Genomic DNA, 18,544 nt, shown 5'->3' with positions numbered 1-18,544 from the left:
TAGCAAAAATAAGTATGCTACGTTAAAACATGCCCTTTAATTCTTCCCAGGCTAAGTACGAAATTCTATCAGGAGAACCTAATCTATCATTGCTTGCCTTACTGTTTTAAAGAGTTCAAGTCTGTACATTCAGGAAGTGCAGACTCGGTACTTGTTTTGGAAGTAGAGAAATATCTGGTTCATGCTCATTTCAATATGGTACAAGTTACCCCAGAATTATTCCAACGCTGAAGACTATCATAAACGAGTCCCAAACTGATCAAGGTATTATAAGACTCTAAGTGAGAGAGGACACAGATGACATCATAGGAAAGCTCTGACCTATACTACTTCCAGACTGGCTGCGAACTATATGAGACAAGCAATCTATATAATACAGACCTGAATGTTATGTTGTATCTATCATATTATTCATCATTAAATTTAAGTTCCTCCTCCCTTTCCGGACCTGTAATCAGTATTTATCCTCTAGTCATCCCTACAATAAATCTCATTCTCAGCTAACAGAAGATTCTTCTTACGCGTAATGTAACTTGACATTTAACTGTTATTTCTACTTTGGAGTCAACAAGCAAGTCCTCTAATGTCCACCTAGTCGATGTCAAAACTTGGAAGCCCTTACCCAGAAGTTTCCTCTTTCTCATCATAAAGTCGTTTCAGGATGTCCAATAAGGAAGCCAGGCCCTCAGCACCAAATGTTTGCACCCAACTAGAAAGAACAAATAGAAGAATAAAATGTGATCAGTAAAATCAAATCAACAAATGCCCAAAAGGAGAAGGGGAGGGGAGGGGGAGGGGGAGAGAAAGAGAGAGAGAGAGAAGGGGGGAAGAGTGAGAGAGCGAGATAGGTTGGGGGTTGGGGGATGGGATAGAAAACTGGAGTCATAAGTGGTGGGAAATGTTCACTAGTAGAAATATGGGTGCTGGAAAATTGTATGATTGAAAACCGATCATGAACAGCTTTGTAACTGTGTATTTCACAGAGACTCAATAAAAAATGAATCAAAAAAAAAAAAATCAACAGTCACTAAAACCGTTTATTCTGGCCGCTCTATTCCCAACCCAGCCCATTCTCATGCTTCCCGGCTTCCTCTGACCTTCACTTCGCTGTCTGTGTGCTCCCACGCCGAATCCTTACCTGACAGGATTGTTGTTGAGAGACACGCGCAGGGACTCCAGGCAGTTGAGCAGAGGCACATCCCGCAAGCCCGACCTCAGTTCCTGAATGTACACCATGGCAGACTTCGAGCTCTCCTTCTGGTTCATGCCCTAGATAAGAGCAGGCAGAAAATTTAGTAAATACTGGTCCGGTCATACTGGGGATTTAAAGTTGTCAGTACAGGGGCTGGAGCGATAGCACAGTGGGCAGGGCTTTTGCTTTGCACTCGGCAGACCCAGGTTTGATTCCCAGCATCCCATATGGTCCACTGTGCACTGCTAGGAGTAATTCCTGAGTGCAGAGCCAGGAATGACCCCTGTGCATTGCCAGGTGTGACGCAAAAAGAAAAAAAAAGTTGTCAGTACAATTCAAACAATGGGTATATATAAATAGTCAAAAGGAAAACTGGTCAGTACAGTCTTACCCTTATGAAATTTATACCCTCACCATAATTACTTCTAAACAGATACTCAAAATTTCTCATCTCATAGGTACTTCATGAAGACTGATTGAGGCAAAATATAAGTACAGACAGTAACTCAAGTAAGAGTTAAGGGACCAGGGGCCAGAGCAATAGCAAAACAGGTAGGGCGTTTTCCTTGTACCTGGCATCCCATTATGGTCCACTAGGAGTAGTTCCTGAGTGCAGAGCCAGGAGTAACCCCTGAACATCACCAGGTATGATCTCCCAAAAAAAGCAGCAAAAAAAAAAGAGCTAAGGGACCAGAGCAGCACAAGAGCAGGCAGGGCCCTTGCCTTGCAGGTGCCAACCTGGGTTTAACTCCCAGCACCCCATATGGTCCCCAAGCCTTACAGGTATGGTCCCGCAAGAAAAGCCAGGAGGAAGTACCACTGGGGGGTGCCCTCCACCCAACACACACAATCAGAGTTAAACGTGCGCCGGACTGAATGGAGACAATGCAGAGGACTGGAGTGCATAGACAGAACTGAACCCCCAATACTTTGGCTCCTCGCCCCCAAAGCACTGCCATCAGGCCTATAATGTGGACTGAGTATCAATAGAAGTGGTCCTGCACAATCCCAGCATCTCTGGGGAGGTCTACTACTTTTGTTTTAAAAAGAAGGGCTATGTCACTGTCACTGTCATCCCGTTGCTCATCGATTTGTTCAAGTGGGCACCAGTAACGTCTCTCATTGAGAGACTTATTGTTACTGTTTTTGGCATATCCAATATGCAGGGTAGCTTGCCAGGCTCTGCTGTGTGGGCTCGATACCCTCAGTAGCTTGCTGGGCTCTCCGAGAGGGGCGGAGGAATCGAACACCGGTCAGCCGAGTGAAAGGCGAAAGCCCAACCGCTGTGCTATTGCTCCAGCCCAAAAGAAGGGCTATATAAGGGAATAAAATAGAATCAATATAGACATAAAATGCTACATAAAATTGGCAAATCATGGGGCTGGAGAGACAGTGTAAGGGTTAAGGCACTTGTTTGCAAGTTGCCAATACTGGTTTGATTCTTGGCACCACAAATGGTCCCCGAGCACTGCCAGGAGGATTCCTGAGCACATCCAGGTGTGGCCCCAAAATAAAAAGATGTAGAAACAAACTTGAAACCCAAGGGCCAGGGAAATGGCTCAGGACTAAAGCACATGCTTTTTGTACGTAAAGCCCCAGGTTCAATCCTCGGCCCACACAGTCCTGAGTACCTCCAGGAGCAACCCCACCCCCACCCCATTGCCAGCTCAAAGCCGGGAGTAGTCTCAGCAGGACTGCTGAGCATGACCCCCCAGAAAGAAAAACAAGCAGAACATTGGCCAATCAAACCTCTCTGTGACCAGGTAGTCAGCCACATCCCGAAGCAGCTGGCCCAGGACTTACCGCCTTGGAAGTGTGCAAGTATTGAGACACCATTTCCCTCTTGATGATAATGTCCTTCTCCCGAAGAGGTTGCTGTTTCTCCTCATTCAGATTCATATCCACCTAGCAGGGAGGAAAAGCAAAATAGGCTTAGTTTCTTACAAGGCTTTAGGGGTTAGGGGCTGGCTCGATAGTACCAGGGTGCTCACCTTGCATGTGCCCGACCCAGGTTAAATTTCCGGCATCCCATATGGTCCCCGAGAGCACAGGCGAGGAGTAATTTCCAGGAGTAACCCTGAGTATATTACCAGATGGGTGGCCCCAAAACAAAACAAGTTGGGGGGATTTAATATTTAGTATATTTAGTGATGAGCTGAGCACTAAATGTTTACTGAGGAAATAAATTTTTGTGATCGAAATAAATGGGTTGTTTCCTTGGTGGTTTTTTTTTTTGCATTTAAAATAGATTTTCATTATCTCTCCAGAATGAAGCACTAAATGACTGCCATTATTCAAATGACTAGTAAAATTAACACAGTGAAATGCACCTGAGCTTCAGAGCCTAAACACACCCTGACTCCTGGTTAACTAAGTTTCTGTACAAATTTTTTTCCCATGAAGTAAGACTTAGAAATGATGAGAGAACACAGATAAAACCTGAACCATACTACTGGGGGAAAGTCTCTTCTGAGCCTGTTACACACATAACCCAAGAGACCGAGCCCAGTACTGAGTGAGCATGTGTATAACCTGTAGTCCAGAATATCATGGGAGATCAGGAAAGCACAGACGGAAAAAACTGGATATATTCTATCTATATCCAGTGTGTTTGTGTGTATATATCATTGTTTTGAAGTAAAAATATTAACTTGAATTGTTTTTAACATGATACCGGTGCTTTTTTTCTTCTTTTACATATAAACTAAGTGTGAACACTGAAAATGGTAGATGGGTTGATTCAGACCCAGTGATAGTCTGCTTTGCCTGGTTAGCTCACCATTTTAAATATGAACTTGAGGCTAGAAAGATGGCTCAATGGGCTGGAAGACATGTTTTACGTGCAGAAGCCCTGGGTTAAATCCCCAAGACTGCAAGGTCAGCCAAGAGCCAGATGTGTGGCTCCCCAAAACGTATGATTTTCTTCTTTTTCTTCTTTTTTGGATCACACCCAGCTGTGCTCATGGTTTACTCCTGGCTCTGCACTCAGGAATTACCTGGCAGTGTTCAGGGGACCAGATGGAATGAATGCTGGGGATCGACCCACATCGGCCACATAGAAGGCAAGCACCCTACCTACTGTACTATTGCGCCAGACCCCAAATGTATAATTTTATGATTTTCTAACAAAACATCATCAAAGGGATACAATAATCAAATTTCGGATCGTAAGTAAGACCTAACTGGAGAAACCTGACAACTAGAGATATTGACTATTACTGAAAATAATTCTTTAAAGAATTATAAGGCCCTTTTTTTTGGACCCTGCTGTGGAGCAAGCATGATGGAAGAGCCCAAGGAAGCGCCCTTGGACTCCAAGCAGCCCACTGAACTAATTCCGGCATGGGACCAGAGACCCCAGGGTGCGCTGAAACAGTGGGAACCAGGCATCCCCCAATTCTTTTAACCTCTCTCTCTCTCAACTCCTCCCTCCTGAGCACAGCGCAGGATCCGCGGTTTTCCTGAGCGCAAAATGGAGCCATCGATCCAGCTGAAACAGGACGCGCGCGCGCTTGCGGGAGACCCCAGGGGGCGGGGGCGGCGACCCCCGCCCACCGCAGATAGATACTTAAACCCACCTCCCCCACGTGTGCTTCCCTTTGGACCCTGTTGTGGAGCGAGCATGATGGAAGAGCCCAAGGAAGCGCCCTTGGACTCCAAGCAGCCCACTGAACTAATTCCGGCATGGGACCAGAGACCCCAGGGTGCGCTGAAACAGTGGGAACCGGGCATCCCCCAATTCTTTTAACCTCTCTCTCTCAACTCCTCCCTCCCGAGCACAGCGCAGGATCCGCGGTTTTCCTGAGCGCAAAATGGAGACGCCAAGCCTCTCTCTAGGTTTCTCCATCTTATGAGCACCATAAAAGGGTAAAAGTTTGTAGTGATGTTATTTCTGGTTGTACTTTCCCTGGACTTTATACAGAAACCCAAATATCATCTTAGCATCAGCAATATGTAATGGTTCCTTTTTAATGGGTCGGACTTTTGTGGGAGATCCTAACAAGAATAGTAAGTCTGTTGCTGAAATATTGAAGGCAATCAAAGTGGTAGCCATCTCTCTAGACTGAACTAAGCTATATCCCCACGCCGGCTGAGAAGAAATTTTCTTCTTTCTCGGGAAGAAACACGGCGTGTCGTCAACTACAGTGTGATGTCCATTAAGCAAACAGACCTGGTGGCGTGGGAATGGGATATAAGGGGAAAAATTATGTACATGAACAGTGGGACGCTGGTGGAATCTCGAGCCGGAGCCGATACCAGCGCAAGACCTTCGGTTCCAGAAACTGCTTGCAGACACTCTACTAGTCTATCAACTAAGCCAGAGCCCCACGCCTGCTGATGACGGGAAATAACCATCCTTTTCGTTTTTTTTTCCCTTGTCAGGCAGCGTGGCGATTACTAAACAGGCGTGAACTCGGTGGCGCGGGGCAAGGGGGAAAAAGAAAAGTTATGTAACAAACAGAGGGACTTAATATCTCTATATTCTTAGCAGTGGAGAACTATCAAATGCCTCCTTGGCAATAGGACTGCTTTTCTTTTTTGGGGGAAACCCCAACAACGGTAGTGAGTCATGTGTTGAAACATGGAATGTAATCGAGATAAGGCGTAAACGAAGTGAAACTTAATCATGTACAAGGGTGGGGACTGGGGAGGTGGGAGGGGGTGGCAGGTATACTGGGGGGGTTGGTGATGGAAGATGGGCACTGGTGAAGGGAAGGGTGTTTGAGAATTGTATAACCGACATAATCCTGAGAACTATGTAACCCTCCACATGGTGATTCAATAAAATTAAAAAAAAAAAAAAATTATAAGGCCAAGATGTGGCTCAAAGCACAGGACACACATGTTCGAGGTCCTGGGCCCAATGGCCAGCACTGTATGTTTTTGCCCAGTGTGGCCCTGGTGGCCCCAAAGCACTGCTAGGAGTCAATTAACAACAGCATGGAGCACAGCGGGTAGGGTGTTTGCCTTACATGCGGCCGACCCGGGTTCGATTCCCAAAATCCCATATGGTCCCCTGAGCACGGCCAGGGGTAATTCCTGAGTGCAGAGCCAGGAGTAACCCCTGTGCATCGCCAGGTGTGACCCAAAAAGCAAAAAAAAAAAAAAAAAAAAAAAAAAAAATAACAACAGCAACAAAAATAACATAAAACAATCATGTATTTCTACCTCTTTTCAAAGTAGAACTATCTGGCACTACTAGGCTAACATTCCCAAGTGGAATGCTGTAAGAACTTCTGGAAGTGAATCGTTCATTTGTTAGGAATGACAAAAATACGGACAGTCTGTCTTCACTTTACCAGAGTCCTTTCTCCTTTCATTATCTTCTATCCAGCCTGCTTAACTCATTGAAGTTACCCTCCTGGTCCTAAAGTAAAGAACTAAAAGCATGTAGTAAATAGTTTTCCTAATAAAATATCCTTTCAGTCCCTCTAAATTTGCAATCCAAGGCTGAGACGTTGTCTTGACATTATACTTAAGACTCTCAATACATGAGACAAACTTAAGGATTCAGAGAAAAATAATAGCAGTAGTAGTTGGGCCAGAGAGAGTATAAGTAAAGCACGTGCCTCACTTGCAGCCGATCCCAGTTCAAATCCCCTGGCTTCAAATACGGTCCCGAGTACTGCCAGGGGTTATTCTAAGCACCTCAGGATGTGGCCCACTCCCCCCTCCAAATAGCAGAGCTCCTAGTTGAATATTTACTATGTACCAGGCCCTGCTTTAAGGGTTTTAAGCCCAGATTTTGTGTTGTGGGGTGTTTTTTGTTACTGTTTTTGTTTTGTTTTGATTGGGGGAGGGGGCATCACTCACGGATCACTCCTGACATGCTGGGAGACCATACGAGGTCCCGGGATTGAACCTAGATCAGCCATGTGCAAGGCAAATGCCCTGATTTTAAAGGAATTTTGACATGCCACTTGTCTATCTGAATCTAAGATCATATACTCAAGCAATATACTGGTCCTATGAAACTTTATAATCGTATTTAAATCACATTTATTTTGTTTGTGTGGTGAAGGGAATCACACCCAGGACCTCACAAATATGCTCTAACAATGAGTCACATCCGTGGCCAGCCACAATCTTTAAGGATTTAGCAGCCTTCTCTCTCCAGATTCAAAGCAAAATAGAGGATCTTGGGCAAATGATGCCTCTCCATTGCTCAATTTCTTCTTTGCATAGAGTCTGTTGCAAATGTTTCAACATTTTATCTATCCCAATGTACAGTGGTCTCCATACTGCCACATGAGTTGGTGACTAACCTAGTTTTGTGGTTAAAGTATCACTAAGGAGAGACTACTAAGCAGGTAGTGGTGAGTGATCCAAGAGCACCAAATCTAACTTTCATATTTCCGTCTCCTGGACCTGTTTGTCTATATTAAGCTAATGGAGTGGCAATCAAGAGGTTCCCCTTTTTTGTCACTCCATTTTAGGGACGGTTTGGGGGCCACACCTTGCAGTGTTCACGGCTTATTCCTTTCAGGCTTAAGGGACCATTATAAGGTGCCAGGATCAAAAAGGTAAATAAAGTACATGCTGTACTTTATCACTAGCCCTAAGAGGTTCTCTGTCAAGCCTTAAATTATCTGTAATTAAGGACTGTGGAAGGGGTGGATCTGAGCACTCAAAGGGGCTCACCCTGCCCATAAATGTGTTTTCAATGACAAGGAACACTTTAGGGTGAGGGAACGTACCAGCATCTGTTCAAAGAGGACCAGGACTTGCTCATCTGGGATATCGTGCAGCGACTGTGCCATGGGATCCTCTCCATACGACGAAGAATTTCTATGAGCAGAGCTGGGCTTTTCCTTCTCCTTCTTAATCCTCATGCTGGTGAATCTCTCCAGCTGAGAAAGAGAAAAGCATATGAGTAGCCATCACTTCACAACAAGCAGCGCCCCACGAGCTGGCCCTCTAACCCCGCCCACATGCATGGTCCTCGGACTGGGGGCAGCTCAAGACGCTTCTGGCAAGAGAAATCAACTTCCTTGCATCTAATTTAGTGTTCACTCTCTGCTCTCATTTTCCTCCAAAGATACGAGAACTGAGTTATTAAAATTGGAAACCTCTTGGAAAAAAAAAAAAGTTTGTTCTTAAACAACCCTGCCACTTGGAAATTTTCTAGTGGCTAAGAACTAGAAGCTTCTGATATAGAGTTCTCTCAATAAAATATCCTGAGTCCCTCTAATTCCACAACCGTCAACAGGAAGAGGTCCTCAGAGGATCAAACTCTTCCTTCAAGAGGTGAATGACCACAGATTTTAATAGATATGTGATCTAGAACAAACAAGTGCCTTAAAACCAGAAACCATTCCTTTTCCTTCTTTTATATAGTTCGCAGCACTTCCTTTATGGGTACTTTGATTGTTGTTTGTTTCTTCTGTTGCAGTGCTGGGGATTGAAACTAGGCAAGGCAGGATTTCTACCACTGAGCTACATCCCTGGCCCGATGCTTATGTTACATAAGCAGAAAAACTCAAGACATATTCTTCAAAAATCTCGTTTGCAAAGTACACAGCTTCTAAGCCCTCTTTCTGCCAAACAAATGCTCAAAAACTATTTCTCAAACCCTAAACCCAGATCAAAAAGAGTCACCAATAAGCAGCAGTGAGAATCACACTACTTATAAACATGCATTGCGGGACTTGAAGGGATCAGAGTGGCATCCAGATAGCTTGGAGTTAGAAACCAATTAATGTGCTAGCGAAATGCATGCAATGGGCCTAACAGAGTTAATTTAAAGAGTTAATACAATGCTTCGGGATATTTTGAGAATAGGACTCACACCACTGTTACAAGTTAGAGAGAGTTAAAGTTACCGCAGGTAAATTTCTTAGTGTAGGAAGTAAGAGAGAACATGCATATGACAAACCAGGTTACCTTACCTCATCTGCCATGAGCCGCTTCAGAGTCTAAGAAACAGAGAAAGGAAGAGAAGAAAGATTGCAGCACTTATTACAAGAGCCAGGATAAAACAACCATATGTCCAACGATGAACGAATAGAGAAGCTGTGGCACAGATACACAGTGGAATACTGTGGAGCTCTGAGACAAGATGAAATCAGGCAGTTCACTGATTGATGGAACTAGCGGGTATCAACCTCCGCAAAGAAAGTCAAGGGAAGAAGAATCACCAGATGATCTCACTCATTTGTGGAATACAAAGAGACAAAACAAATGCAGACAATATTGAATAATGACAAAATCTTGGCCTTGAATTATAAAACTGATTACTACGTTCCAGGAGGAGGAATGACAACCAGACTGAAGGTGACGCAAGGGCAGTGGAGGGTCGAGGGCACGTTGGTGATGGTGGTGGTGGGGTAGTAACTTTGAACATCATTACCATATATTTTATAACTATTGCAACCGTCTTACCTAACTGCAATTTTTGTTTTTTAAAAAAGAGAAGAAAGAGAATCCGTGATATGCCTAGAAACCTAAACACCAGAGGATTGTGGGGGATAAAGAAGAGAAAGTAAGTCAAAAGAATCCAAGCTTCTTGTCACAAGCTAAAAGATTCCTGCCAAACTATTCTTTAGTTCATTCCCTTAGGGAAGGAGCAGGAAGATGTCTAAGATCACTAACATATGATCCTTTGTGTTGTGAGGTGGGAAGTTCATTGAAAAAAATTCTAAATCTGATGACAAATAAATCTATGAAATGTGCTCAACCTCCTGAGTAAATAAGGAAATGCAAATCAAAATACCAAGATTTATCATTTTGTCACTCTCGGTTCTCAAGACTGGTAAAAAATTTCTAAGTTGTCTAGCTGCTGAGTAACAGAAGCTCACAAACGTTGGTGGCAAAGGAAACTGCTATGGTGACCAGGGGAAATGGTACAAATATGAAGGGAGTTAAATACCCACAAACACAACAACTCATCAATTTCTATACCTCTCCCTTGCCAAAACTTGTACGTATGTAGCAGGATATGTGTAATGAGAACATCTGCATGACAATTTACTATCTCAACCAAAATGATCCAAAGTGTTATTAAGAGTAACAGCCGTGGATAAGAATAAGGGGACTTCTGAGACGCTTCTAGTTGGGGGCATGGATGGTGGCCACATGCATGTCATTTATAATTATTTACATGGTATGATTTATGTTTTCTTCTGTAAATATACTTTGCTTTTAAATTTTTCCTATGTTTCGTTTGGGGCCAAATGTGGAAGTGTTTGTGATATACTTCTGGTACAATGCCCAGGGGTCACCCATGTTCAGGGAAACATGTCATGCCAGGGATCGAACCTCGGGACTCCCACATACAAAGCCTGCGACCCTATCCTTTGAACCATCCCCCTGACCCAAGTTCTCTTTGTATTTGGTCTTTGGGCAATACCATGGTACTCAAGTAACTACTCCCAGCACAATGCTCAGAACCTTGTAAGCCTGGGGATCAAATTTGGGTCTCTCATGCCCTTCGACCTTTCTCCCTGTCCCTTACATGCTACACTTTACAAAAGAACTGAAATCTGAATAAGCAGGGGTGAGAAAGCAGGAGTTTCTCTTCGCCCTACTTCATCCTGCCTACATTCTTCCAAGGGTGTACTGAGTGCCTCTTCACTAATCTTCCTCAACCACGGCAAAACAAGCTCTATTCCTGCTACAATTTTTCTAACTCCATTCTCCCCCCCACCCCCCCCATCCAGAGCAGGAAAAACAAATCTGTATCCTGATGTTCCTATTCTTGTATCAGAGTTCAATTCAATCCAATATGAACTCTGAACCTTAACCTTGCCCTCTTCCAGTCCGGAAGGTAATCAGCGCGCTGCAACCATACTGAGCTCAGCGTCAGTGGAATTTACAGCTGCTGCCTTATGTGTGCTGCTTTTGAGAGAGCAAGGAGAATGAGCGACACCCATAGATACTGATGGTTCCTTTTGTCACCACCCTACATCATGTGGAACAAAGGTGAAACCATAAAAGGGACGAGTGTGTGTGTGTGTGTGTGTGTATGTATGTGTGTGTGTTTAGCTTAGGTTGACAGTGCCAAGGTTAAGTAACTATCCCTATAGTAACTGCTTCCAGAACCTTTTACTCTAAACTCGGAATATTTCCTCAAAGCCAAACAATAAGTAAAACCATGCTGGAACAAACAGGATGATGCAGATACATGTCTGGGTGCAGTGAATCAGTGTGGAGTATGTTATTCATACCTGTGCAGCAAGGAAAGAAAAGGAAATCACCTTCCTAGCTGCAGACACTGACTTATTTCTGTCTGGTCAACCCCACTATCACTAAGTTCGTGCCTCCACTATCTCCTCCGTCACTTGTTAAATGGCCTCCAAACTTACGCCCCTGCCTTCTGTTCCATCTCCCCCACATCCAAGTCCATTCTCCATAGTACATCCCAGTAATCTTTCTAAAATGTCAAGCTGTATATGTTATATGTTATTTCTTCCATCAAAAAACACTTCAATAGCTCCCTGCTGTCTTTAGGTTAAAATCTAAATTCCTTAGAATATATGACAGGCCCGACTTCTCTCCCTACTCAGTAAGTCCTCCCTTCAAACTGGAAAAATTCCTCAGAGCGCTGGAGTACCAAGCTTGATTCCCTGGCACTGTATGGCTTCCCAACACTGCGAAGCCTGAACACTGAACCACGAGGACTGCATAGCCAGGCCAAGCATCATTGGAATGACCCTCATCCCTCCTGCAAAATACCACCCCACCCCTCCACCCACCCACCCACATACACCTCACAACAAAGAACCCTCCACTTCAAACTGTCACCTGAGCACCCTGAACTAGCTGCAGTTCACAAACAGATCAAACAGTCTCACTGCTACTTAACATCGCCGCATCGCACGGCCTTGGTGTGTTTTCCGAGTTAAACCCAACAAGCCTGGATGATGCCTCCTGTCTCCAACTGGACAGGGACCTCTCCTGTGTTTCCAGGGTAACAGGTACTCGCGTCACTAACACTAGACTAAAATTCTTTTGCTTCTCAGCCCCCTCTACACCTTTTCACACTTACCTTCCGTCAGTGGAAAGCCTAAGATGTAGTCTTTACATTTCCTATGAAGAAATAACATTACCACCAGGGGCTGGTCTCCTAAATACCCGAACCTGGAGAAGCACTCAGATTAATTTCACCCCTTCATTTTACTAAGGAGGAAACTGAAGCCCAGGCAGGTAAACTAAATTACAGAGATTACGGGACTGGGCTGGGTACGGAAGTCTCCGGGTTCCGAAGCCCCAAATGTACACTCCCCAAATTTTTCTGCCTTTACCGCTTAACATTCACTAATTCTTGTCCTCAGATACAAAAATAAACATGTTTCAAAAGAAAGAAGATGATAGTTTCTCCTGCTTTTATTGGGATGACATTAGAAGGAATGCTTTCTAAAAAGTATTCAAGTTTTAGCACTTAATTTGGGTCAAAACAGGAAAGTTATCCAAGCAGAATTACGGTTGCACTTCTCAGGCAGTCCAATAGAGGGCAGCAACTACCTGCAAAATGAATCAGCACAGCAAACTCCAGCTTGGGAACTCAACGCTCAAATAGCAAGCTCTACTCAATAGTTCAACCACCCTGCAGTCACAGTATATGGAGGCTGGACTAATTTAATACTATGTGGGTTTACCTTAAGGAGCCTATATTGTGTTTGCAAACAGTAAGTTTTGTTCAGTTTTTGGGTTTTTCCCCCAATTGTACCATTAGTTGTTTTGTGTTTCCTAGGCCACGAGAAGTTAAAATTAATAATGTAGTCCAAGAAAAGAAATACTATTAAAACTGCCTTGTGCCTTGGAGACCAAGCTTTTAAATAAAATTCCTAATTACCCTATCTACCTTTAAATCCTCTAAGCTCATCACTCTCCTTGACTCTATAGATTTCTTCTTTCACTCTTTCGTGTGCCAGTCTGGACACATTACTTCATAATTCCTGCCCCTTCCTATTGAGTCTTCCGCTACAAATACCGATACCAGGACCAAAGAGATAATTCAGGGGTTAAGTCAACCCCATTTCAATTCCCAATCCCTGGCATCACATATTCTCCCCACACACTGAGAGGATAGATCCCTGTGCACTGAGCCAGGGGTAAGCCCTGAGCAGTGGCCCAAAACAAAAATAAACAGAAAATAAAAATCTGACTCATGAATACAAAAGAACAGGAACTACAGGAACTTCCAGGTACAACAGCACTAAATCAAAGTACCTTATTTCCCGAAACTAAATCTATGAAAAGGAACATTTCAGAAGGAGGGAGGGGTGGGAGAATGATAAGGAATTAACAAAGTTGAACAAGAAAGAGCAACAGGCTTACTCCTGGCTCTGCACTCAGGGAATCACTGCTGGCAGGGCTCAGGGGAACAAATGGGGTAACAGGGATTGAACCCAGGTAGGCCTTGTGCAAGGCAAGCACCTTACTCGCTGTACTATTGCTCCAGACCCTGGAAGTTTAAAATTTATTCTTATAAGAGTTTTTAATTTTCTGCCCATGAGACAGAATATTTGAAGACTTTTCCAAGGTATCAAAAACAACCTAAAAAATTACTGACGCAGTCACCCTAGAGCTCTGCAATCTACAATGAGTAAGTGTGACTAGGGAAAGAATTTGAAATCTTACTTAATTTTACCAAAATTTAAATTCAAGAATGTATATTTTATTATTAAAATGAGTATAAAAATTTTTAAAAATGAGTATATTTGAAACACCATGCATAAGTGAATCTCTTTTCACTGATATATTTTATAAAATCAAGCATTTTCTTTTCTTTTTTCTTTATTCTTTTTGGGTCAAACCCGGCAATGCACAGGGGTTACTGGCTTTGCACTCAGAAGTTACTCCTGGCGGTGTTCAGGGAACCATATGGGATGCTGGGAATTGAACCTGGGTTGGCCGCATGCAAGGCAAATGCCCTACCCGCTGTGCTATTGCTTCAGCCCCAAATCAAGCATTTTATAGGAGAGAATATTTAGCATCTGAATATACACATGCTGTGAATGTCAAATGCACACTACAGTTTAGTGATTAATATGAAGATAGGGGTCCTGGACGATAGTACAGTGGGTAGGGCATTAGCCTTGCACACGGCCGACCGGGGTTTGATCCCTGACATCTCATATGGTCCCTGAGCACCACCAGGAGTGATTCCGGAGTGCAGAGCCAGGAGTAACCCCTGAGCATCGCTGGGTGTGACCTTAAAAGCAATATATATATATATATATATATATATATATATATATATATATACATATATATATTTATATATATGGGCCGGAGTGATAGCACAGCGGGTAGGGCGTTTGCCTTGCACGCGGCCGACCTGGGTTCAATCCCCGGCATCCCATATGGTCCCCCAAGCACCGCCAGGAGTAATTCCTGAGTGCAAAGCCAGGAGTAACCCCTGAGCATCGCTGGGTGTGACCCAAAAAAAGCAAAAAAAAAAAAAAAGCAATATATATATATATACACATAATATATATATGTATGTATACACACACACACATATATATATATATGAGCACTTGCAAAACCTCTTGCAAAACTTCAGTGAGCTTGGTCACCATGCAGATATGGTCGATAGTGCTGAATCGTTTTTCAAGAGTTCAAGATGCCACTCTAACATTCATTGATTTAAAGAAGCACTTTGATTCTGTTGAGACTGAAGTGGTCATTGAAGCCCTAGCCAAACAGGGCATTCAAACTCAGTACATCAGGATCCTCTGTGAGCTGTACTACGGATTCACCACCAAGATCTCACCATTCTACAAGGAAATGATCATCAATGTAAAGAGAGGAGTTCGGCAAGGCGATTCCATTTCACCAAAGCTCTTCAGTGCCACCCTCAAGAACATCATGCGATGACTGGAATGGGAAGGAATGGGAGTGAAGATAGATGGTTGGCAACTACACCACCTCCGCTTCGCCGATGACATCATTCTAATGACACCAAACACTAGCCAAGTGGCATGAATGCTGGCGGACTTCGACTGGGAGTGTGGGAAGGTCAGACTGCAGCTGAATCTCACGAATACAATATTCATGAGAAACAGACTAGTTTCTGACGTTCCATTTGCTCTCAACAGAACGAACATCTCCGAATGCAGCAGTTATGTGTATCTGGGTTGAGAACTCAACACGACTAACGACTTGGCGCCAGAACTGCACAGGAGGAAGAGAGTGGCTTGGAACGCCTTCAAGAGCGTCAAAGAAGTAGTTGAGAAGACAAAGAGCCTCCGGCTCCGGGCACATCTTTTCAACTCCATGTTCTTCCTTGCACTAAGAGACCTGAGCCCTACAAAAATAGGGTAAGAAAACTATTCGGGTCTCCCAAAGAGGAATCGAAAGAGCTATGCTTGGAATATCACGTTTCACTCAAGTGAGAGAAGGAATCTGGAGTTTCAACCTCTGTCCACAATAAAGAATCAGGGATGCTGTCTCGTTTGTCAAGGTGTCGAAAATCAGATGGGCTGGACACATAATGCAATTTGGAGATGACCGCTGGACTAGAGCTATTACCAACTGGATTCCCCGGGACGTCAAAAGAATGCCTGGCTGCCCACCTACAAGGCTTCTTTGTCAAGACCCTGAACAAACGGTTTGAGGCTCTTCATGTTCCTGCAGCGAGCAGATGCCACTGGGCTACACTAGCACATGACAGGGACGAATGGAGACGTTACAGGCACCCGCTCAAGCAAATCGATGAGCAACAGTATGACAAGTGATACAAGTGATATATTTATGAAGAGAATGTAAAATGTCTTAACTTTCATATTACAAGTTAGAATACATGAGATGCTGGATTTAAATTAATTATATTATTACAGCTAATTTCACAAGAAGTGTAACTAAAACTATATGCTACTCATATTGTATTTCTATTGGCTCGGATTGTAAAACAGACAGCTTATAAACCCAGAGACATCCAAAGTTTCCCATCAGCATTTTAATGCCTCATTCGTAAATATAAACAGACAACTGAGCACTGTCAGATATCTGAGGCAAGCTACTAATATGACAGATGGGGGCCTGGGGAAAGGGCAACATCACAGAGAAACAATGCAAGGATATTCATTCCATGCCACAGAAATTTTCTGCTTTGGGCTTATTTACGAGAACTGAAAGACTGGCCTTAGTCAGCTAAGAAGCAGAAAATACAGGTCCATATTCTTGCTGGGCGTCCAGTGCTAGGGCCCTCAGTGCAGTTTCACCAGATACTCAACAACAGCAAGGCTCATTCATTCATGGTTTGGCCCACTGACATCCTTTCGAGGGGCCCCATAAATACTCAGAGAATCTAAACTGGACTTACTCCAAGACACTAATCTGTTCCCTGGAGTCTCTATCCAGCTACAGCAAACTACTATCATAATGGAGATTTCTGCTTGTGGCTAAATTTTTATAATCCTGTTTTTCCCCCAAATAACTGACAGAACATTAAATACATATATATGCACGTTTGTTTGTTTTTTTAAATATATATGCATAATCTGTTTTGTTTTTCTGAGCCACACCTGGTGGTGCTTAGGGTTTAATCCTGGCTCTATAATGTAGGGATCACTCATGGCAAGGCTCTGGGACCATATGGGGTGCCAGGAATCAAATCTATGTTGGCTGCATGCAAGGCAAGTGCCTTACCTATTATACTATCTCTCTAGCCCCCAGAGCACAAAATATTTTACTTTAAAAAGGGGTAGAGGGTTTCTGAGCAACAAAACCAAAAGCAAATAAATTATTAAATTAAAAATAAAACTGGGAGGTAGGAAAACATCTATTCATAGGGTCTTTATAAAACAGGGACCACTAAGAGGGGTGGGTACAGATATCTGTGCCAGTGGTACTTGGCCCTGCAGTGCTTAGGGGACTCAGGGCAACACCCTGGGATGCTGGGGGTGGGAAGTGTGCTATGGCTTTATTACGAGCGAACTCCTTGATCCCTCATTAGAAATTTTTTATTTAACAGCATAAGAATAGTAAATGCATCTCTAAAGGTTGTCAGGTGATACAGGGGAAAAGCTTAACAAACTTGCAGCTATTAAAATGAACCCCTTTGGGACTGGAGAGGGTGGACAGCAGCTAGGGCACCTGCGTATGTTTGAAAGGTTCTCAGTGCTAGCATATGGTACTTAAGTCAACACAAATTACTAAGTAATGCCCTGCACGAAAAGTAGCAGGATCAGGCGCCAAATACGCCTGGTGGTTGAGCACTGCTCTGTGAAGACCATCAATCAGCATCGAGATGCCAAGCAGGCACCTCATTCTCCGTTCCAGAAAGAAATTCAAGGCTTTGATTCAGTCACCACATCCTAATATGAAATGAGGTAAGATCAATCAAATTTTTTGCTAAGATCTACAGGAAATAAGAAACTTCTGAGGCATTCTGTCTGGTTCTGAGAATACATAAACAACAACAAGCAAAATCTAAAGATCCAAAGGTGTGTTCTGTGAGGTCAAATCAATTCCATTAAATGAGTTATGAGTTTTAAATACGGCCTGATCAATTGTTATTGCAGTAAATATATACAATTTGACTGTAAAATTTCCCCATAACTGGGCATTGTGGTAGCAGTGGTTGTGTTTATTAATGCTTCAGCTTTCAAAAAGAAGGCCTGAGGGACTCACCTTGGCAGTCTTTTGGAGAGAAATTCTGAGTAATTCCTCTCTTTGCCTAACATCAGAATGGAACCAGTATAAACTCCGGGTGCTTGGGGACGCGATGTCTACCAAAGAGAAGGTAATTAGGTAGTGTCCCCGCAGCAGAGAGGCTAGCAGGGATCGATGAGAAAACAGGACTGGAGAATCCTCCAAACAGAGGACAGGACACAGCCAAGTGTTTCTGATTCTGCCATGTGCTTCACAACATCATTCAGCCTGGAGAGGAACCCCATGGGTCCTGTGGACAGCACCCGATTCATACGCACCTACGATGGCAAGCCTTTATCTCAGTACCTTCCAAAGATTTTGTCCAGGCTAACTGCACTGGAGAGCTGCACCTGAGTTACTGACTGAGTAAACTATCACCCGGACACCAAGGTTAAATGTCACCTGACCCCTACTAAGGATTCTAGGAGGCCTAGGATCCCTGTCAGAGGTTCTTTTTTCTCTTTTTTTTAATTAAAAATATTTTTTATTGAGGCACTTACGAAGCTATTCAAGTTGAGTTTCAGGCTGTGTTTCAACACCAGCCCACCACCAATGTCAACTTGCCTCCACCAGTGTTCCCAGTTCCCCTTGCCCGCCCCCTCCCCCACCAAGCCTGTCTCCTTAATAGGCATGTTTTTTACGTTTGGTGGCTGTAGTTTGCAGCTCTTGCTTTCTTGTAAGCAAAAATCATGAACCAATTCACTTACTACCTTAGAATACTCAATTCTGACCTCTCCCTCTCTTGACATT

At 43.6% G+C, this 18,544-nt stretch overlaps 1 protein-coding gene across 1 annotated transcript in view; it reads right to left on the bottom strand.

Annotated features, from left to right (window-relative positions):
* The window catches only part of DIAPH1 (diaphanous related formin 1), a 98,310-nt gene that overhangs the window by 56,695 nt on the left and 23,071 nt on the right, over positions 1-18,544 (bottom strand). The window contains exons 2-6 of the mRNA XM_055141981.1: positions 9,082-9,108; positions 7,891-8,043; positions 2,996-3,097; positions 1,139-1,269; positions 623-709 (exon numbers count right to left, since the gene is read on the bottom strand). Coding sequence (XP_054997956.1) covers positions 623-709; positions 1,139-1,269; positions 2,996-3,097; positions 7,891-8,043; positions 9,082-9,108 — 500 coding nt within the window. The remainder of the gene's footprint in view (positions 1-622; positions 710-1,138; positions 1,270-2,995; positions 3,098-7,890; positions 8,044-9,081; positions 9,109-18,544) is intronic.

Source organism: Sorex araneus, chromosome 6 (genome assembly GCF_027595985.1).
Source record: "Sorex araneus isolate mSorAra2 chromosome 6, mSorAra2.pri, whole genome shotgun sequence".
NCBI lineage: Eukaryota > Metazoa > Chordata > Mammalia > Eulipotyphla > Soricidae > Sorex > Sorex araneus.
The sequence above is the reverse complement of the archived record's forward strand: the minus strand, read 5'-3'. Positions and strand labels throughout refer to the sequence as shown.